General features: G+C 55.3%; 2 protein-coding genes across 22 annotated transcripts in view; one reads left to right on the forward strand and one right to left on the reverse strand.

Moving 5' to 3' along the window:
- The window catches only part of ANGPTL2 (angiopoietin like 2), a 34,280-nt gene extending 19,630 nt beyond the window's left edge, over positions 1 to 14,650 (reverse strand). The window contains exons 1-3 of one of the 9 annotated variants that reach the window (XM_081790948.1): positions 14,422 to 14,650; positions 3,108 to 3,179; positions 150 to 1,015 (exon numbers count right to left, since the gene is read on the reverse strand). In XM_081790948.1, coding sequence (XP_081647074.1) covers positions 150 to 1,015; positions 3,108 to 3,179; positions 14,422 to 14,468 — 985 coding nt within the window. In that variant the 5' untranslated portion in view covers positions 14,469 to 14,650. Of the gene's footprint in view, positions 1 to 149; positions 1,016 to 3,084; positions 3,180 to 5,334; positions 5,443 to 14,183 lie in introns of those variants that run through there. The other 8 variants (XM_060608610.3, XM_060608614.3, XM_060608616.3 and 5 more) reach the window with 8 other exon arrangements.
- The window catches only part of RALGPS1 (Ral GEF with PH domain and SH3 binding motif 1), a 311,034-nt gene that overhangs the window by 200,326 nt on the left and 89,283 nt on the right, over positions 1 to 21,425 (forward strand). The gene's annotated exons all lie outside the window — the stretch shown is intronic.

Consider the following 21,425-nt stretch of genomic DNA (forward strand, 5'->3'; position numbering starts at 1 on the left):
GCCCGAGGGATCGCTGGGGGATTGCGCAAGTCTGTTGGCCCGGCTTCAACTTGCCGTGGCTTTTCCCCCACTTGTGGTCTCGGCCAAGGGAAGCCTGGCGCCTGGCTCTGAGGCCCAGATGGTGCGGGCTCCCTCACGGAAGGACTTACCCGACGGCTTGTCTGTGGAGGACGGGAGGCTGGTGAGGGTAGGCATGGTGGGCAGGGGGGGAGGCAGCACCTTCAGGTTCTGGTCGCTCTGGATCTCGTTGGTAGAGATCTGGTTGATGATGCGATTATAGGGGGACGGCTGGTAGACCCGGGGTGGGGTGACGGGGGGTGGCTGGGGCATGGGCCTGGCCGCGGGCACCCGCTGGCAGTGCTCCTCGAGCTGCGCGATGATCTCGGACTGGTTGTGGGCCAGCGTGGCCAGGTGCTGGTACTTGTGCTCCAGGTCCTTGTACTTGCTGGCCAGCTGCAGCATGTCGGCCGTCTGGTTGAGGATCCTGTTCTCCAGCTGGGAGAGCTCCAGCGCGTTGTCCCGCTTGCGGATGATCTCGTGCAGGAGCTGCATGTAGAGCTGCGTGACCCGCGAGTTCATGTTGCGGCTCTCCTTGCGCAGCAGCTTCACCTCGCTCACGATGCCGCCGTCCACCTCCACCAGCTGCTGCAGCGTCTCAATCTGCCGCTTCTGCTTGAGCAGCTCGCTGTTGAGCAGCTCCAGCTCCTGCTTGTGCACCCGGTTCTCCAGGAGCACCTCGGGCTCCTTGGAGTTGACGCAGATGGCGCCCGTGACCCGCTGCTGGGGCACGATGAACGTGTAGGTGCACTTGTCCGAAGACTCGCCGGCCCGCTTGTACCTGTTCAGGTAAATGAACTCGCCGGGCGAGCCCTCCTCGGCGCCCTCCAAGCCTTCCTTCTGGCCTGCCGCTGCTCCCACGGCAGCCAGCAGTCCCAGCCACCAGTATGTCATGCACAGCGGCCTCATGGTCCTTGCAAAATGGTGGTTCCCCTTGGCGAACGGAGCCTGTGAAAACCTGAAAGTAAACAGAAGGGAGATTCAGTAACGGTGCTGTCACTGCCAGCGGCCTGTGCCATAAATGAGCTCAGCCTTCTCGCCAGGCAGATCTTTCCAAAAATGTAGCTTCAGGAGGCAGCCCTTCTGGAAGCAGCAGAAGGAGACAGGCAGGTCTCAGCAGAGGTCGAGGGGAAATGGGAGGGGACCAGGGCATCTGGAGGCAGGAGGCCACAGCCCCGCCACTCCCAGAGCCAGCCCCCAAGCCCAGCCCCGTCGCTGAGCTCCTGACCCGAGCCTGAACACCACCTGAAGGCAGCTCCCAGCTGGGGCAGGGAGGCAGAGGAAAGCTTGTCCGATCTCCCTTCTCTGCCCCACGCTACCCAGGCCATCACATCTCCCCGTTCTACGTGTTCCTAACCCCTGGGCTTTCCCTGGGTAGCACGCGTCACAGTCGTGGTGAATAGGAGTTCTGTGTGATCTCCTCTGCCGGACTCCACACTCCATGAGGGCAGGTGCTGGGTCTGATTCCATCCTGTGTCCCCAGGATGCTGCACTAAGCAGGCTTTCAGCAAATATTTGTTAAATGAACGAATCACTGGACGCGGTATGGAATGTGTTCAGTTGATAGTGGACAGTGTCAATGGAAGGATGTGTCCAGCCGCATGGCTTGGGTCTGTGTGTTAGCCAAGCTACCGAGTCCAAACAGGAACAAACAACTGAGCTCTTCTAAATCCAAATATTTGTGATAGCCAGTAACGGCAAGGTCCTGGCCACTGCGACGTGATTAAAGCAGGCGGAAGCGGAGAACGGACGTGTGTGTCCAGATTTGTTTCAGTTCTGCTCTTGGACCATTCGTCCCTTCACTAGATAGCCATCAGACATCTCTGGGGTGCCAGGCAGCATGCTAGCTGCTGGACGGACGGCCACAAACAGGCCAGAGGCAGCCCTGCCCTCACAGGGCTTATGCCCCGTGGCACAGTCCCTGGAGAGCCGCGGAGCAGCATAGCATCCGCTGTGAAAGGGTAGAGCAGGGAACTGACCTAATCGGAGGATTCAAGAAAGCTTCCCTGAGAAAGTGACCTTTACGCTGACCCTCGGGGGATGAGCAGGATTTGGCCAGGCCGAGAGGGAGGGGACGGACGTGCAAAGATCCCTCCCCTCGCCTGCTCAAGGACAGCGCTCCAGCAGCAATCCCCCACCTCTCCTGCATGATCGCATTTTTCCTATAATCATGCTCTTGTTTCTCTCAACTTAAAGAAAACCCGTCCTCTCTTGACCTCACATCCCCTCTCCGGCTCCAGTTCCATTTCTCTGCTCCCCTTGTAAAAAGCAAAACCCTCTAAGGAGTTGTCTGTACCCAGTTTGCAGAAAGTCCCTGTCTTCTCTTTCTCTCTTGAGCCCACTCCCATCGGGCCCGGCCCCTCCCCTCCACTCTACGTGCTCTGGACAGGATCACCAGCGTCCTCAATTGCCAAGCCCGGTGACCAGGTGTTGGTGCTCATTATGACTTGCCTCTCCGCACTGGGTGATGTGGTCGGTCGCTCCCTTTTTAGACTCCTTTCCCAATGGTCACCCTTTCCTCCTCTTTCACTGGCTGCCCCTTCTGTCTCTTTTGCTTCTTCATCCTCTTGTTCCTGTCCTGGGGGACTCAGAGCTCAGGCCTCAGACCTCTTGTTTACCTCGGTGATCTCATCCGGTCTTGTGGCTTCCAGGCACTGCTAACTCCCACATTTATTTCTTCAGCCCAGACCTCCCCCTTTGACTCCAGACGCATCCATCCAACTGCTCCTTTGACATTTCCACTTGACTGTCTACTAGGCCTCTCAAACTTAACTTGTCCTGAAGTGAACTGGCATCCCCATACCTCCATCTGGCGTGTTCACCTGCCATGTTCTCCGGTGTTGGTAAATGGCAACTCCATTCTCCTGGTTGCTCATCCCAACAACCTTGAAGTCATCCTTGACTCCTTTCCTTCTTTCATACTCCACCTACATCTAATCACCACCAGCTTGTAATAGCAATATCCAGGGCATATTCTCAGTATCCTGCTGCTGCCCCCCGCCTCCCCTATACCCGGGCACAACCCACCTTCACCTCTCACCTGCGCCGAGCTGGTCTGCTGCTGGACCTGCCCCTGCCCTTGCTTCTTGCAGTTTATCTTCAACCCAGCAGCCAGAGTGATCCTTTAAAAAAAAAAAAAAGGAAAGGAAGGAAGAAAGAAAAGTCTGATCTTGGGGCACCTAGCTGGCTCAGTTGGGTAAGTGTCCAGCTCTTGATTTCAGTTCAGGTCACGATCTCACGGTTCATGGGATTGAGTGCTGTGTCGGATTCCGTGCTGACAGCACAGAGCCTGCTTGGGATTCTCTCTCTCCTTCTCTCTCTGCCCCTACCCCGCTCACGCTTGTGCTCTCTCTCTCTCAAAATAAATAAATAAACTTAAAAAAAAAAGTCCGATCTTCTACTCAGAATCCTCTGGGAGACCCTCATCTTGGAAAAAAGCTTAGTGTCTCAGGCTCTCCCAACCTGGCCCCCCTCCCTCCCTGACCTCATCTCTGACTCCCCTCATCCTTGGTCATGCCACTGTAGCTACCTCAGCCTCCTCGGCGGTCCTTATGCTCTCCAAGCACACTTGTGACTCAGGATCTTTGTACACTGTTCCCTGTGTGGAACACTCTTACCCCTCTTTCCTCATTGCTCATTCCCTCACCTCTTTCAGGTCTTTGCTGAGATGTCACCTTCCCAGGGAGGCCTTCCCTGCTTATTTAGCACTGTGACTTCACCACCTTCCCCTCCAGAGTCCTCATCACCAGTAGACATAGAACATTTCCCTACCGCACCCCGTGAACGGAGCCGTCACGAGGGCAGGGTGTTGTGTGCTTCACTTGCAGTGCCAAACACCTGACCTGGAATATGTAGGCACTCGATAAATATTTGTGGACTGAATGAAAAGGCACACCTGCCAGCAGTTGCCACATAGTGAGGAGGGCGATGGGGAGGCGGAGCCAGGGGAGCCCATGCAGGTGGCTGCCAGAGGGGACACCACCCGCACAGGAGGAGGCCGTTCATATTTATCGATAACACCCATAGGATCTGTTTACTGAGTGCTTGCTGTGTACCCGCTCCTGCTCAAAGCATTTACAAGCATTTTCTACTTTAATGAATTCTTGCAAGGTAGATACTGTTAAGATTCTGTTGTTATTTCCATTTTATAGATGAGGAAACTGAGACTCAGAGAGGCTAAGTGACTTCCCTAGGAGCACACAGCTGGAAGGGGGCAGAACCGGGGATAATTGGAGGGGTCAGGAAAGCTTCCCTGATGTGATCTCATGTATTCAAGCCTTCAAACTCTCCCTGAGTGCACAGAAACGTACTTAATCCAGTCTTTAGTAGTAAAAGACAAAACAAACAAACAAAGTGTTAGCATCACCACTTTCTGACTTCACATTAGTTTATGCTAAAACCAGCATGACACAGAACCTGAAGGTTTTGTCTTCCCCTGGCCCTTCTGGGGCTTCTCTGGTGAGCAGCCCAAGTTCAGGGTCCACCTTGTGCCAGCTGGTGCGCAGTTACAAAACAGACGCTGAGCTCCCCAGAGCCACTTGGAACTATTTTCTGCTTGAATGAGAAAGTCTAAGCATGGTTCCGGGGCCAGTTCGGGCCTTTGGACCAGGCAGAGAAAGGTGTTCGGCAGCCTCTGCTGGGGGTTGGGCTACATAAGGTAGGGCTGCAGTGACGTTAGTGGAAACCAGGGTAAGTTTGTGAGTGTTTGCCTGGTTTCCAAAGCGCTCCGGCTGCTCCTGCACCAGCCCACGGCCACTCCCGGCCCGGAACAATGGCGAGGAGCTGCACCACAGGCTGGGGCTGGCAGGCCGGGACTGCCTTCCCACGGGCCGCTCACCTGAGGCAGCTGCTAGTGCCGGTGCTGATGCTGGTGAGGGCCTCCGCCTTGGCCGGGAAACCTCCAGGGACACGGGGAGGCAACCTGGCTCCAGTAAAGGGTTGGCTTCCCAACCTTCCCAGGCCTCAGGACCTGGCAGGGTGTCACTGTTTATCACTGAGGCCTGTCCCCTCCCACATGTGGGCTCTCAGAGCTTCTCCAGCAAAACCTGTGCCCTTGGGCTTGAGATCCTAAAGGCTGAGCCTTTTCTACGAAATGGGGGTGATCCAGCCCACCTTGCACACTACATAAGGGACGTAGAAACGCTACCTCAACTAGAGATGGGAATAACACGATAGTGGGGCGGACAGCAGGGCCGGACTCAGTGAGGAGCGCCGACCATCCCCCGCCCAGGAGATAGCACCGTTGATTACTCCGCTTCTCAGAGGAGGAACTTGTACCTGTCACAGGAGCTGGGCCCTGAGCAGGAGGCATGTCTGGCCTCCCCTCTCAGCCCCGAAGCCGCCCTCCGGCCAGACTGGGTCCTGGCTGTCTTGCTATCTGTCCCAGGATCTCACGAGGTGCTGGGCAGGAGTGGAGAAGCAAGAGACAAGAGACGGGCAAAAGCACCACGCAGGACCGTGCTGCCTTTACACAGCATTTCTTGCGCTTGTTCGGTTGAAAAGAGCACCACATTTGATCATTAACACTCACACAGGTTTTCAGGTTCACAAGGCCCTTTCCATACACATTGTTCCCATTCAGTCATCCCAACATTCAGAGCTAGTGACTTGGGTCAGACCATTTTGAGGGTGAGGAAATTACAGCTCGAGAAGCTGTCTGGTATCTTTCTCAAGATGGCACTGCCAGGGGTGCCACCACGGATGAAGTTCACGATTCTGGGGGTTCCTGTCACTTTTCCATGGGGTCTGGGTTTGGCGTGAGTGGCCTGGCCCCAGTGGGTTAGAGAAGGAACAGGGTGCCGGGCTGTGTCCCTGACATACGCTGCCACGGACGATCTACTGAGGTGGTTGTCCCCCCCACTTCCCTTTTGTAAATGGGGACCCTGAATCCCAGACAGGCTAAGTGACTTTCCCAGGAGCATAGGGCAGATAAGAGCCGGAACTGACCCAGCTGAGAGCTCGGGTCAGCCTGACACTGAGGGCTGTACTCTTTGCACTGCCCTTGGCTTTGGAGTCATTTGTTTTCCCTTAAGATTCTAACGCCCCTCTCCAGTGTTTCTGTTGCTTTGGCAGTTCTTAATGGGCAGTAATGAGTGTGTTTACTTTTGCTTTCCTGATATTTATTCAACTAATTGCACCCCAAGAGAAATAAGCCTCCCCAGCATTCCAGCCATCTTCGGCCGGGAGAAGGACTCTGTTCCAATCAAAGTGGTGCTCCTCACTTTCTTCCTATGACCAACAAAGAAAAGCAACTCCCAACTATTTTCCTTGGCTTCGAAATGAAAATAAAAACGATTCTTAAAATTGCTTTTCCACATTGTATTGTGAGGAGTTTCCATTATGTACGGGTTTCCCTCCCCACAAGTGGAGCTGGTGTGACTGAGCCACGTGACGGCCCCTGCACACGGGGAGGCAGCCTCCCCAAGGCTTGGGTCCCACCCAGCCTCCAGTGGGCAGCCCCGAGCATCCCTGCTTAGCCTGGTGCGGTGGGGCCACACACTGTGTGTCCACATCCCACTCGGCACCGCGGCACTGCAGCCCAGGCATGGGGCCACTTTGTGGGAAGAATCATTTTTGAAAGATGGAGCTCTGTGTCCTTCCCTGCAGCAGAAGCTGGTGGCCCGGGGGTTAGGAATGAGAAAAGTTCAAACGCTAAGGATAATAACTACAGTCAGTTGTCACTATGACTCAAGCGTTTTATATACATGATCTTACTTAATCCTCCCAACAACCTCAGGAGGGAAGGCCTGTTATTTCAGGGCTGCCATGCCTGGTGGCCCAGGTTGTGCGCTATGCAACTCTAGGGAGCACAGCTTACATTCACGGTCTTTGTCGTTTTGGATATTTATATTACAGCCATTTTCTAATTCCCACAAAGATGCTTTTAAGACTAACGGCAGAGCTGACAGTTATCCCCATTTGCAGGTGAGGAAAACTATTGAGAGTCTAAGCCCATGAGTCATTTTGCCTATAGTCACAGAATTACTAAGTAGCAGAGCCAGTAACAGAACCCTAAAATATGCCATGCTGAATATGTGGAAAGAAAAGTGCTGGAGTGACAGGACACTGAAAAGAATTGCTCTCTGACCCCTGCAGGCAAGGGGAGAACAGGAGAGCTCTTGGGATCCCCAGGACTGCCAGCCCCAGGGAAACCTCCAGATTCAAGCCGGCTCTCAGGGTGGTGCCTCATGACCAGTCCAGGCTGTAGTGCTGTGTGAAGGGGTCACAGAACCTACCTCTCCCTCTGTCGCCAACCCTGACCCCTCGTTCTGTGATCACGGAGGGCCAAATAGTCCAGGCCAGAGGCCCTGCAGGAGGCCTGAGAAGTGGGCCTCTGCCAAGGCAGTATAGGAGTCTGGAGTTGCCGCCTGGCCCCTAGTGTGCCCGGCTGGCCCCTGACGCCTGGCTTTGGGGAAGCTGGGAACCTGAGCTTTGCTCGAGTGAGTCTGATGGACCTGAGCACGAATTGTGATTGTTAACGCAACATCAGGACAGAGAGGAAAAAATCAAAACTTCAGAGTTGACAGTTTTTCCTACGAAAGCTCGTTGAGATGTGTGGTGTGCCGGTGGGGTGGTACCCAAACCAACTGGTAACCCAGGATGTGGGAGGGATCCAGATAAAGGAAAATTCCAGAAGAAAGGACCCCAGAGGGTCCTGCTGACCACCTGACCAAAGGCGTAGATAATAACACCCCTTGTTTGTTTGTGGTAAACTCACCAGGTGCCCAGTGTGCCCTTTCTCATTGGCGCTTACAGCCCTATGCATAAGGTTGGCCCCACTTGAGGCCTGTTATCTTACGGAATTATTGATAGCACCCCCTTTTACTTTCAAAAGTGTCCTAATTGGGTACCAAACTATATGGTCCCCTTACACCCAGAAGAAAAGAATCAACATCTGCATTTTGCAGTAGAGTAAATCCAGATCTAGAAAGGTCAGGTCACCTGTCTAAGGTCCCTTGAAATCAATACCACGACTGGGATTCAGCTGTCAGCTGCAATATCCACACCCCCACTTCCATCAAGATTGTTTCCCCAGCCAGTATGAACAAAAGGTGCCTGTCTGCTTCATGGCCAGGATGCAGATTGCTTCTTAGTCACTGGACTGAATCAGTAGAAAATGGCTTTCAGGTCAGTACAAGGGGGAGTTTTGTTGGATGTTAGAAACTGCTTCCTGACTATTCAAGTGGCGAGGCCCCCAAACGGGCATCTAGGGATGAGCAGTGGTGTCCTCACCTTAGGAAACCTGAAGGGACTGTGCGTCACTTGTCCTAGGTGATTCACTGCCAGCCCTGGGGGCCAGGGAGGGAACAGCCACATCTCCAACTGCCGTCTCCTCCCAGCCCAGGATCCTGTGATTCATTTCCCACCAGAAGCCCATGTGGGCACCCAAGGAGTCTGGAGCCAGTTCCCAGACCCTGCCAGCTCAGCTCTCATAAGACCTTCAAATGAGCCATTTGTTCACCCATCCATCCTTCTGTCCTTGAGCCTTCCCCGCCAGCCAGTCATCATGTGCTGCTGCAGCCTGGGTCCAGCCCTGTCTTGGGTGGCGGGAACACAGGCATGAGCCAGAGAAGCAGAGAGTGTCAGATCGGAGAGATTTTCCCGGAAGAGAGCAGTGGGGGGCTCTCATGCTCCTGTCACTGGTGAGCTGCTGGCTCCAGGGAAGGGCTGAGTTCATGGAGAGGCGGGTTGTGGTCATGCCATGAGATCATAGGGCAGGAGGGGAAGTGGTTTAGGCTGCGGGGAGCTGGTTGCCTTTGCCGGGGGGACAAGGATGCTGCTGTTACTTTTTCATGGTGCATTATTTGGGAGCCATTTTGAGATTCCCCCAAAGCCCGCGCACCAAGCCCTTTGTGCCAGGAGCCCCAGCCAACGGAGCAGAGGCGGGGAAGGTCTGCAGAAGCCATCTCAGAGCCCAGCTTCTGAGTTGGCTGCTGCATTTCCGGCGTGTGCTCTGGAGCCTTGGAACCGGGGGAACGTCAGACGAAAGGAAGAAGCCAGGGACTGGGGCAGACGGTGCTGCCCCCGGGGTGGCTTCCTGGGAACTTTGGGCCTTGCCTGGAGCTACTCTTCTAGGCCAGGCTGAGTGGTTGGCACCTAAGGCCGCCTTGGCCTGTTGGCATGGGCTCATCCCTTGAGACCTGGGACAAGCACATTTTGTGCCTGTCTCACAGATCCCAGTGACTCTGTAAGTTAGGGCCTACGTTTATTCTCATGTCACAGACAGAGAGACAAAGGTAAAGGACAAAGTCACTTGCCCGGGGCCACAGAGCTGCCAAGTGGTAAGGCTGGGCTCAGAACCAGGCTTGTCTACCCCAGAGCCCGGTTGCTTCCCCACACAATCCTAACAGGCCTCCCTGCCTTTGGTTCCCTTCTCCCCTGCACTCTCCATTGCAGGCGGCCCCAGGCCTGTCTTTCTAAACCTCACATCTGGTCATGTCAGTGTCCTGCTGAAAAACAGCCTCTGTGGTCATGCTCCCTGCCTCTGCACATACTGTTCTTTTTTGCCTCAGCACCTTCCCCTGTGTCTTGCCCGAAGCATTCCTGTCTCCCTCTCTCAGGTGACCTCACAAGTCTACCTCCCTGTGAAGCCACTGTCCACAGCAAGGGCCCCTCCTCGCCCAGCCTCCAGGGGCCGCTGTGGCTGCTTCCTGCATCCATCACAGCACCTAAGACACAGCTCATCTGGTTGTCCACTGAATACCCAATAGCCAGCATGGCATTTGGGTTCCTAAATAGGACTTCAAGGATTTCATTCATTTGTTGAGCATTTCCCTGTTCCAGTCACTGTAATGGGGCTGGAGATAGAGTGGGAGCGAGGTCGGTCCCTGTTCTAAAGCACCCAGAGTAGTAGGTGGGACAGAGAGCAGGTGCAGTGGTGATCAGTACCCTGATGGAGTGGCTCAGGGGGCTGGAGGGGGGATCAATCTAGCTGGGGGGGGGTGAGGATTGGGGGCACACAAGGTGGGAGTAGAGGGGTCTCCAAAGGGGCCTTGGCTGCACGACACAGACGGGAATTGTGTGGCACCATGGGGCTGAGAGGCTTGTTGGTCTGAGGCTGGCTGGCTTGCTTCATTTGTTCGTTTATTCATTCATTCATTCATTCATTCATTCCACACATCCCTTCTCTGCCTGGCCCTGAGTATTGGAGGTCCAGCAGTGACTAAGAGACACAACCTTTCCCTCGTGGAGGTTGGACTGGGGCCGCCTCAGGCAGGACTTGGCCCGTTCCTGGAGCTGAGCGGGGTCTCGGGCACCTCTCGGCCATAACGATAGACTTCCCTTCTGGGCTTTACTTGGATGGTCTGGGCCCTGCCTTTCTGGAGGACTGGGCAGCAGGGAGAGGCTGAGGCTCTGGGGCTCCTGGGCCCAGGAGAGGCTGGTCGGTTTCACCCGAGAGTAGACCTAACACAATAGCTCGATTGTGAGCCGCCTGGCTTCCCCCACCCGACATGTGAACATTTCTGTGATCAGAATGTGTCTTGCCATTGATGTACACACGTAGCAGGACATTGTAACGTTTTAACTGTCACTGCCCCCCCCCCACCCCGGCTGTTATTAAATCAGTCATATGGTTTACAGTCAATATGAGAGAATATGGTTTTGTCATTGAAACTACCCTTGGCATGAGGTTCTGATGTGACCTGTCTATCACCACAAACTCCAAGTCACCAGTGGCTGAATAACCCTTCTATTTGGGGTGTTTTATATAAATTCACAGAAAAGAATGCTATTCATTGACTTGCTTCATTCTTGAGATTTCCCCAGTGTGCGTCTATCCAGGATGGCAGCGGGCTGGGGTAGAGGGAGTCTAGATCTAGGTTTGAATCCTTGCTTTTTGGCCCACTAGTGGGGGGACATTGGCAGAGGTGCTGTGGCCTCTGAGCCTCAGTTTCCTCCTCTGTAAAATGGGGACATGCCCCCCTCTTTGCAGGTCTGTCCCTGTTGTACATTTGTGTGATTGTTAGATTCACTTTGTGGCTCCTTCCACTGGGCTGCGGGCCCTGTGAACAGAGCCCCTCCTCATCTGCTGTCAGTTGAGACCATTTCCGACAAAATGGACTGTGATTCAGAGAGGCCGGAAGCTGGGTGGACCTGCCTAGGGCCGGCTGCTGCTGTTTGTTCTCATGTGGCTGCCGGCTGTTGTCTCCCTGATGTCTTGTCAAGATTGCTCAAGTGTGGCCCAGTGCAGACCATGAGGACCTGCGCTCTGATTCCACTGGCCGTGGGGTCTCCACGTAGGGACGTAGGCAACCCACGAATGGTCTCTCAGGCACACAGACGAATGTTTGCCTGAGGCTCCGCCCCACTGAGCTGGCGCCAGAGTCCCACGGAGCCGCGTAGCTGTGCTGAGGCTCATGTGTAAGAGGGGTGGTGATAATGCCTGTTCTGTCTCAGAGGCAGGCTCCTTTGACAAGCAAGTGATGCATCGAAATCGGGGAGGCACATGGTTTTCCGAGGGAGTGGTGTAAACATTCTGTAGGACGGCAACCAGAACAGACTTGGCTGCTGGGGGACTCGGTGACGGGGTCAGGAAAAGAGCAGTCGGGACACCTTGAACAGAGCAGTGGAATGAGTTGGGGAAAGACGTAGACTTTGGAGCTACACCCACACAATCAGCAACTGCGTGACCTTGGACAAGTTACTTAACATCTCTGAGCCTTAGCTTTCTCAGCTGAAAAATGGGATGCTAAACCCAGGGTTTATTGAGCGTTGTCTTGAGGATGAAATGATATAACGCATTGCCTTACTTAGCTCAGCAGGTGCTTAGTAAATCATTGCGGGATGGAGGGGTGGATGGAGAAATGGCTTTATTGCTCTGCCCTTGAGCTGACAGTGGTACCATGCAGTCCCCTCCTGGGCCTTATGCTTCACACATTTTGTCTGTTCCACCACGATTGCCTGTATTGAGTGATAATTAATCTAATTTCTGTTAGCCAGGCCTGTGAAGTCAGTCAGCGCCTCTGCCCGGCCTGGGCTACCCGGAGAGCACAGTGGGCCGCCACCGTTCCAGGCCAGAGCAGGGAAACGTGCAGCTTCTGCAGCCCCAGAGGCCTGTGTTAGAGAAGCACACGTTTAATGTCGGCTTTTCAAAACGCTTCCAAGAGTTTGGGGAACCCGCCGAGACCTCTGGGGCCACAGGAGGGAAGACGCACCAGCGTCAGCTGGTGTAGGACCCACCAGCCTTGGCCCCCATTCGGTCAGACTTGGTGATGGAGATGGAGTTAGGGGGAGGGGTCCTTACCCCTCCCCCTGCAACCCCAGGACAGGCCTGGCACTGGTCTCCCTGCTCTGTAGACCCCCTCCAGCATGGAGGTAGCTCGTTTCCTCACCTACCATGGTTCTGGCAGGAGACCAGCAGGCAGATGAGTGGTGCCCGTGTGGGTGGGAGGATGCTCTTACTGTAAGGTTGGCGTCAGATGGCCCCAAGGTCCCCCCGCCCCCCTTAGTGTGGACGCAGTGACCCAAATGGACATGCTGCCGTTCAGTCCAGACATAAAGCCCCCTCGGCCTCCCGGGGGGAGCCCCGCGTGGGTGGCAGTAGTGACCGCCACCCTGGCTCGGCCTCGTGGGGTTTTCCCACAGCCCTAGCAGGACGTCCAGGGTCAAGAGAGTCTGGGTCTCTGCTCTTCCATATCTGCCATTCTGATCGTCGTGGTTCACGACACTCAGTGACTAACACTTTCTGAGGGTTTGCCATGCAGCAGGCACTGCGCAAAGGCCTTCCTGGACATGATCCCACGTGCTCCTCCTAGAAAGCAGTGGAGTGTGGTTCCGAGTGCTGGATTCAAATCCTGGTGATGGCACTTACTAACCACGGGGCCTTGGGCACATCATTTAACCTCAGTGCCTCAGTTTCCTCACCTATAAAATGGTGATGAACAGCGGTACCTGTGTCATAGGGTGGATGTCATAAGCATCTGGCTCAGGATAAGTGCAACATAAGTGTAAGCAGTTACTAAGAGAAGGGTAGCATTATTATCCCATTTTGCAGAAGAGGAAACAGGCTTAGAGAGGCTAAGTGTTCTTAGCCAGAGTCCCGTGACTCCTAAGTAGAAGAGGTAGGATTTGAACCTGGGGCATGACTAGGGTGTTACTCTGCCTCAAATTGTAAAAATGCATGTGGGCATGTGCGGAGCATTTGGCCGGCTTCGGAAGTGGTATTCTCAGCTTTCCTCAGAGCCCTGGTGAAAGGAGATCCTTTTCTAAGTAACCGAACTGGCCCCTGGGAGCTCTCATAATCCCACAGCCGAGGCAATAGCTGACCCGTGACACACATATCACAGAAGGAGAAGGGAGGGATCAGTGAAGAATTTGTTTGGAAATGTTATCTAATGCTGAGTGCTTTCAAGGGACTCGGAATGTGGAGCCCGCGCTGTACCCCCTGCCAGGGTACCGGGGAAGCCTGATCCTCCCCTATTTCCCTGCCACATACAGCCTGCTGGAGACCTGGGCTACCGTCCGGTGCTAGGCGGGATCAGTCGTCCGTGGACACGCAGGGAAAGTCGGGGCAGCTCTCTGCCCCGAGCCCCAGCAACGGAAATCTCTAGCTAATGTGTCCCTTCTAGCTCTGGACCCCTTTGGTCCTGTCCTGCCCAGCTGAGGGGCGAGCAGAGGCTGCTGGGCTCCAGGGAACTTTCGGAACAAGGGTTCCCGGCTCTGGCCGGAGAGCATTTACTTTTGCTTTTGCCTCAGCATAGTCTCTAACCAGGGTGCCTAGGAACCCAAAACTTAGAAATGACTTCCCACGTCCTTGGGCTACCCCTGCTCCCCTAAGCACACACCTACACACAGGCACACGCTCACGCACACATCCCGGCTGCCGGGCCGTGCCCGGGAGCCGCCTGCCTTCACCCCAAAGGCTCTTTGTCTGAGGCAGAGCAGGGCTTGCAGATGAACAGCCCGTGGTCTCACGCCCCCAGAGCCCACCCTCTGCCCAGGTGTCCACGAGTCCCACCCCGGGAGATGCCGTGTTTGACTCCAAGCGAAAGCAGGAGTGACCCCCCTCCGGGGTCCAGCTGCACACACCCCCAGCTGAAGGGGTCAGGGTTCTTGAACCCCCAGACATGGGGTCAGCTGCTGCCTCTTGCCCCCTGTCCCTTGGTGCCACAGTGCTGGCCCCTTACCTCTTCACTCCTGCTTGGCTCCCCGGGGCAGCTCCTCACATGCTTTACCCCAGCCGTCAGAAGGGCAGCCTGTCCATGGCCTCCAGGAGGGGTCCCCGAGTCGCAGGCCGGACTGGCCGCCGAGCAGCCCTGCCTCACTGGCCTCTGCTTGCTCTGCTCTGCTCCGCGGCCGGGCTTGGGCCAGGGATGATGGGGCGGGGGCTGGCCGGGGGCGGGGGTCCTGCGGGGGGCCACTTACAACCTGCCTCCTTTCACGGCGGGGGCCAGCGGCTGCCTCAGTGCCATGCTCTGCAGATCCGGGGCTCGGGCAGGGCGGCTCAGGGCTCGGGGTCCATCCTCAGGCCGTCTGCAGCAGCCTCATTTGAACTCCCCACTCCTTTGTGGAGCCTTTACATGCTGCCGGAGGAAACTGTGAGCACAGCCTGACCCTGGTTGGCTGCAGGCACTTCTCTCCACCCACCAGTGCAAGAGGATCCCCCAGGCCCCAGAAAGGCTCCGGGCCTCCCCTCAGCCCCAGACAGAGGCGGGCCGCCCGGTGATGTCACACTAGCTCCGGCCCCAGCTGGCCCGGCCCCTCCCGCCCCAGCCCGCTTTGGCGGCCTCCTTCCCTCCTTCCCTGGCAGAGCAGCCTGGCCCGCCCGCCCGCCCCTAGTGCGCCCTGCCGAGGCAGAGAGCTTCCCCTCTGACTCAGGTAATGGGCTTAGATCTGTGCCAGCCGCGCAGGCAGCAGGGAACAGGTCCTCCCCCTGGATGGCTCCCTCACCCCTGCACTGCCCCTGCGGAACCCCCGGGTGGGCAGGCAGGGCAGCCCCGCACAGATGGCCTCTGTGCGGCCGTGTGCAGAGGCCTTGCTCTCACCTCTAAACCCTGGGGAGGGAGCCCAAGGCTGTCTGCACAGAAGCCAGCAGGATCTGTGCTGACAGCTAGCGGGAGGCAGGGGCCGAGGACCCTGGAAACACCACCAGCTGGGGGTATGCACAGGAGAAATGCCCTATCACTTCCCACCTAGAGGACCTGATTAAGTCACGTCACCCATCTGGCATCCCTCTCATGTAATCTACCTCCACGGATTCCGTGGGATCATGCGGGAAAGGGCTGGCGCGGGGCAAGGGCACCTCAGTGGGCTGGACTCAGCGCTCTGGACTTGGGCGAGCCAGGGGTCGCGCTCCCAGAACCCCTGTGGTGACCTCACATCGGGCTCTTCTAGAAGCACATAAGGGGAGTCCCCAGCACAGAGTCTGTGAATGTTCGTAGAGTTAGAGCAGAAAGGAGACAGCCCTGGACCCCCATGAAGTGAGCGATTCTACAGTCTTGTCAGCACCACAGGCAGAGGAGTGCTGGGAAGGGAGCAGCCGGGAGCAGGTTTGTGTCTTTGCCTGGGCGACAGCTGTGGGAGATACTGGTGGTGACTCTTCTCTCCTCTTTAAAAAAGTTGAGTGATGGGGCATCTGGGTGGTTAAGCGTCCTACTTCGACTCAGATTGTCATCTCACGGTTCATGGTTTGAGCCCCTCGTCGGGCTCTGTGCCGACAGCTCAGAGCCTGGAGCCTCCTTCGGATTCTGTGTCTCCCTCTCTCTCTGTGCCCGCCTCCCCCGTCCCCCCTCCCCCTGCTCATGCTCGCTCTCACTCTCTCTCAAAAAAGAATAAACAATAAAATTTTTTTTTTTAAATGTTGAGTGATGGTGGTGGTGGTGATGACGTTTGGGTACAAATGGGGAGGGAGACTTCACCCGGGTTCTCCTTGCCCTCAGATGTAGCTGGGCCCTGGGCAAGCAGTTCCGCTGTGGTCTTCCACGCCCGTCTTTGCAGGGAGCAAACTCTGTTTCTTGCCTCAGCTTTTTCCAGCCCGCTCAGACTCCCTCCCTTTTCCATCTGTCAGTCCCATTTCTTTTTAGAAGGTGAGTCCTCGCCAGAAGACCGCAGTATCGTAAGATATCGTAAGCCTGTAGAGGCTGCAGCATTAGCCAGATGGTTGCAATGGACAGAAACACCCCCCACAACTACCATGGGGGGGTCCCCGTGCATGGTCGGCACAGGAGCCGTGGGAGGCGGGGGGCAGGGGGTTCAAGATCAGCAGAAGCACAGAGGATGGAGCTGATTCCTTCTCCTTGAGCAGCACCCTTGTCGGCCTGGAGCCTGGCCTATTCCCTTCTCTTCCCCTTCCTCCTCTCCGGGTTGTGTTTGTTGGGAAGTAGCTCTGAGCCGTCCTCACAGAGCCTGCGGTCAGGAGGGGAGACAGACAGACAGACACAGGAGAAGTGCTGGGTACTAAGCAGGTATCTAGGCAGGAGGCCAGATGAAGCCTGGCAGGGCAGTCAGGGCAGCCTCCCCGAGGAGGTGGTGTTTGAGCTGGAACCTGAGGGGTAGGTAGGAATTAGCGGGTGTGAGTTGGAGAGACGATGGTTCTGAGCAGAGACGATACTGTGTAAGGACTGGGTGGCAGATGGGCTTTTTTGCAGATGGCCCCAACAGTCAACAATATCTCCTGGTCCAAGACCTGACACTCTGAGACCTTGACACTCCTCCCATTGAGAGGTAGGGCCTCTGTCCCCTCCCTTTGCATCTGGGTGGGTTTGTGACCTACTTATGACCAATAGAATGCAGCGGAAGTGACACTACCTGGTATCCAAGGCTGGGCGAGAACAGGCAGTGCATCTTCTGCCTCGTTCACTGGGACACTGTCTCTTGGAGCCCTGAGCCAAGCTAGACCCTGAGAAATCCCGCGACTCGCAAGCCACCACGCGGGGGCCATGTGCAGCATGGGTCCCAGCCGACAGCCAGCATCAACCCCCAGATATGTGAGGAAAGCTGCCTCTCGGTGATTCCAGCCACGAGTCACCCCCAACTAGAACCTTCCTGCTGAGGCCCCGGACACCGGGACCTGAGTTGAGCCACCGTCCCATCCCGTAGCTGAATCACTGACCCACAGAATCCACGAGGGGAAGAGAATGGCTGTTCTAGGCTGCTACGTTTTGAAGGTAATTTGTTACACAGCGGTAATGACTAGAGCAATTACAGGGAGTTCTTCCCAGGGGCCAAGACGAGTGCATTTGGCTGAGGAGAGAGGGGGAGTGTGGCAGAAGATGAGGCCTTGTTAGAGGTGGGACTTTATCCAAGGACGGCGGGAAGCCACTGAAAGGCTTTGAGCAACTTTTTTTTATTTCTGAAAGGCCCCGTTAGTCACTGAGTAGAGACTGGGTTGGTGGGAACTGTAGATACGGCCTCTGGAGCTCGTGGGCAGTGGTTGCAGCCCCCTGGTGAGAGAGGCAGTTGGAGGTGATGGGACTCACGGGGTCAGGGGGGAATTCCCAGGACCCACCCTCCCGTGGGGACCGGTGCAGCCCAAGTCCCCGATGACCAGAGAAAATTTGCTTTCACAATTCACAGTCCCTAGGACCCCATCACGTGGGAGAGGAACACCAGGATGGCCTTGCCCTGTCCATGTTTGCACATCCCTTGCCCCTGTGGTGGCCGTGGGCAGTCGAGGATGCTGCTGGAGAGCTTGAGTTGTGGAGTCAAATTCTGGTTCTTCCACTCAGGTCCCACCCCATGCCTCACTGTCCTCATCTGTAAAATGGAGATGTTATAAGGATTGGCCTCCTGGGGCTGTTGAGAGAATTCAACATGACGTGACACATTAAGTGTGGTACACAGTACATACTCAGGGGTGGCTGTGGTAATTGCCAGCGACTCCTTCCCCAGGGCCGTGAGTTCCCTGAGCACCAGGGCAGGTGTGGGCCGGGCCATACCAAGCTCTCCTTCCGTACAGCCCAGTATAGAGGAGTGAATAAATGAGTGACTGGCTGTGGAGGATGAGGGGCTGTGGCTCAGAATCTAACAGGCCTGGGCTCAGACCCCACCTCTGCCAGCAGCCTGGGCAACGTTCTTATTCTCTTGCAAACTTTGTTGCCTCATTAAAACAACAACAACAACAACAACAACAGCAACAACAACAACAGGGGCCCCCGGGTGGCTCAGTCAGTTGAACATCTGACTCTCGATTTCAGCTCAGGTCGTGATCGCAGGGTCACTGGGATTGACCCTGAGTGGGGCTCCATGCTGAGCCTGGAACCTGCTTGAGATTCTCTCTCCCTCTCTCTCTCTTTTTCTCTCTCTCTCCCTCTGCCCCTCCGCCGGACATGCACTCACTCTCTCGTGCTCTCTCTCTCTCCCTCTCTCTCTCTCTCTAAAAATATAAATAAATCAAAAAACCTTAAACGTTCACTAAGTCCTTTCAGCTTGGCAGGACTTGAACTCCAAATGCGATCTTTGAGGCAGCTGCCGAACCCCCCGCTTCCCAGCTACTGCTTTCTTCTGGGCTCCTTGGAGTCTCTCTCTATGTGTATACAATTTAGGGATTAACTAAGGATTTGAGGAGAATTTGTACAGTAATTTTGGAGCTCCCCCTTCCTTAGCTATCTCCCTTCTGGCATTTTGCCCTTCAGTTTCCACCCTCGATGTCCAACTTCTTTGTCTTCTTCCCAGGCAGTAACTCTGCTGCATTCTGTATCAGCCCCCTCCCCCCGTGTAGCACCACGAACAGAGGTGCCCTAGGGTGCTTCCTGTCTTTCAGAGACCCCGTGTCCTCTAGTTTCTGTTCTGCGTTGTTCTCAAGTCCTTTCAAGCAGTCTCGTGTACTGTTCAGATTTTATCATTGTTATTGACCGGAGAGTTAGTTCAATGCCGTCTACTCCTTCCATTTTGGTAACTGGAACTCCCCACATCCCAACTGGATCTGTCTTCTACCCCAAACCTCTTGTACTCCTGCTGCCGTCGGTGCCCTCGGTAACCCTATCCAGCTGGTTGGTGCTCCTTAATTCAGTTCTCTGCCCTCTCTCCTCTTGGTCGTAGTCTGTTGGGAAATACCAGCCCCCATAATTCCTAGATTCATTCAGCTCAGCATACCCACCCGGGCACTAGAAGAAAGTGTTGTTCTCACAAGCCTTGTTAGAGCACCTTAGGTGGCTGCTTGTGATATGCTGGACGCCAAGCTCCACGTTTGCTGGACATCGTTGTTTCTCCTCTCGTGACCCGTGAGGGAAGTGTCCCCATCCTGTTCTACTAATAGGAAGACCGCAGCTCGGCGAAGCAACGTTCCTCGCGCCAGGCCACACAGCTAGACGGTAACGCGACTGGGATCAAGACCCACGTCAAAGCTAGCACGCACACAGTTGTCCTGAAAACAAATAGCATTTCTTTCATTCAAACTTACTTTTTCTTGTTTTAAGGTCTCTGAAATCAGGAGGCCTGCTAAAGTTAACAGCATGTCAGGGCTAATTGGTAGCACTTTTTCTTTTTTTACAAGAACGGGATGCTGTCAACAGTGGATGACTTCTCAGAATGACGGTCAAGGAAGTGTGGCGGTGTTAGTGATGGGGCTCCAGTGAGGTTGACCGGTGATTGAGGGACAAAGAAGCAAGTCCCCTCCTCTCCTGGTTATCCAGTCTTGGAAAGGTCCAGGGGAGTGTCATCAGGAAGCCTGCGGAACTGCCAGAAGCCTCCCTCCGTCCAGATTTAATTCAACAGCTGCCTCTAAGCTGAGACAGAGCCAGCCGGTCCCCTCCCCTCCCGGAGATGCCGTGGCCAGGTCCTGTGACTTGCCCGCCCCATGTCTGGCAGGGGAGCCACGTGTTCCCTGGCCCGGGTGAGAAGTTCGGAGACTTGGGTTTATGGGGAGATTCTAAGGCAGCCCTACTGTTTATGCTGTACTGCCTGGTGTCACAGAGGGTGTCCCCACACGTGGAAAGCCCTCTGAGGACACCGTGTCTGTTAAATGCTTGCCAAACAAGTGTATCCAAAATGTCAGCACGGGATGCACGCTCGGTTACAAAGTAGCTTTGAGAGCCTATCGTTGGCTCGTGCACGACCCATTTCATTCCCGCTTCGCACCCCACCTGCCAGGAACAGACTCAGGACCGCTCTTCTCAAGCGCAGACATCACCTAACGGTCGAACACTTTTGCTGTTCAGTCAACAAATATTTATTAAGCTCCATCTGAGCACCAGAGTTTGGGCTCCAGGTCAATTTGCCCAAAGCCAATTTGCTGAGATGTTTAGTTGACTGGTTTTCATTTTGTCTTTTTAACAGTATTTTAAGGAATGTTCGATTGGCCTCATCTGCCCTCTTCTTACTGCAGCTGATGCGGGGGCCTGTCCCCAAGAGGGGAGACTGAGAGGCAGAGGGAAGAGAGATTTCATTTTAGTTTGCTGGTTTTCTTTGTATCGTCATAACAAAAACTTCACAGAAATTTTCCAAAGCTGTTTAAAATTGTCTTACCCTATATAAAAATTTAAAAAACTGTCGCTTTTTGGAATGCTGTGTCGGACAGGATCTTCGTCCCCAAAAGGAGATGACGGAGGGACTGCGGGTGGTTTTCTGGTCAGTGGGGGAAGACCACACCCCCCTTGCAGACCCCCTGCTGGAATTCTCCTCCCAAGGAGCAGCTGAGCTATTGCTGAACTTGCTTATCTTTCCTGAGCCCCAAAGAGGTGACTGAGCAGATAACTGAGGGCTTCTGGCAAGAGACTGATGAGGTGAGCTTCCCAGGCCTGAGACCAGGGTGGGGGCACCAGGCTGGTGACATGTGTCAGCAGAAAGCCCAAGGGCAAAGCCTGGGATTGTCTTGCCCTGGACTCTGTAGAAAGGGCCTCTCGTTAGAGGACTAGCACATAGAGCATGTGATAAATGTCTGTTGAACGCCTACGTGGGAATGCTAGCCTTCGAAACCCGCTCGCTCTCTTTGTGTCACATCCAGGGTTTCTGACTCAGAGTCTTGGGGCTGAGGGCAGCAAGAGTGCTATTTGGGAGTCTGGCTCGAAGGAGAAGGGAGAGGAGACCCAGGGTAAGAAAGACAGCCTCCCTGCCATCGTGAGGCCGTGCCCAGGCCTCTCAGGAGCTACTCCAGGCCTACTCCAAGCTGGCTCGGTGGGGGGGGGTTATAACTCCTACTCCACTGATCTGGCTCCCAGCTGTCCCCGCCTCAGCCCTGCCCTCTCCCCTTCCCACCACTCCGTCTGCGAGGGAGGTGCAGGAAGGAAGGCAGTACCTGTGCCGGGCATCTGGGGCCGTCCTGCCATGTGTAGCTGGGGCCGCAGAGGGACGTGTGCTCAGATTCCTGGCCCCTGCAGGTGGATGATGGTCGTGTTCCCGGCATTTGCCCCTCTCCTCCTCATGGCAGGGCCAGGTCCCAAAATGCTTTGGTATTTGGTATTATCTCCCTTGAGCCTCACAGCAGGCCTGGG

This window comes from Panthera onca, chromosome D4 (genome assembly GCF_046562875.1).
Source record: "Panthera onca isolate mPanOnc1 chromosome D4, mPanOnc1 haplotype 2, whole genome shotgun sequence".
NCBI classification, from domain to species: Eukaryota; Metazoa; Chordata; class Mammalia; order Carnivora; family Felidae; genus Panthera; species Panthera onca.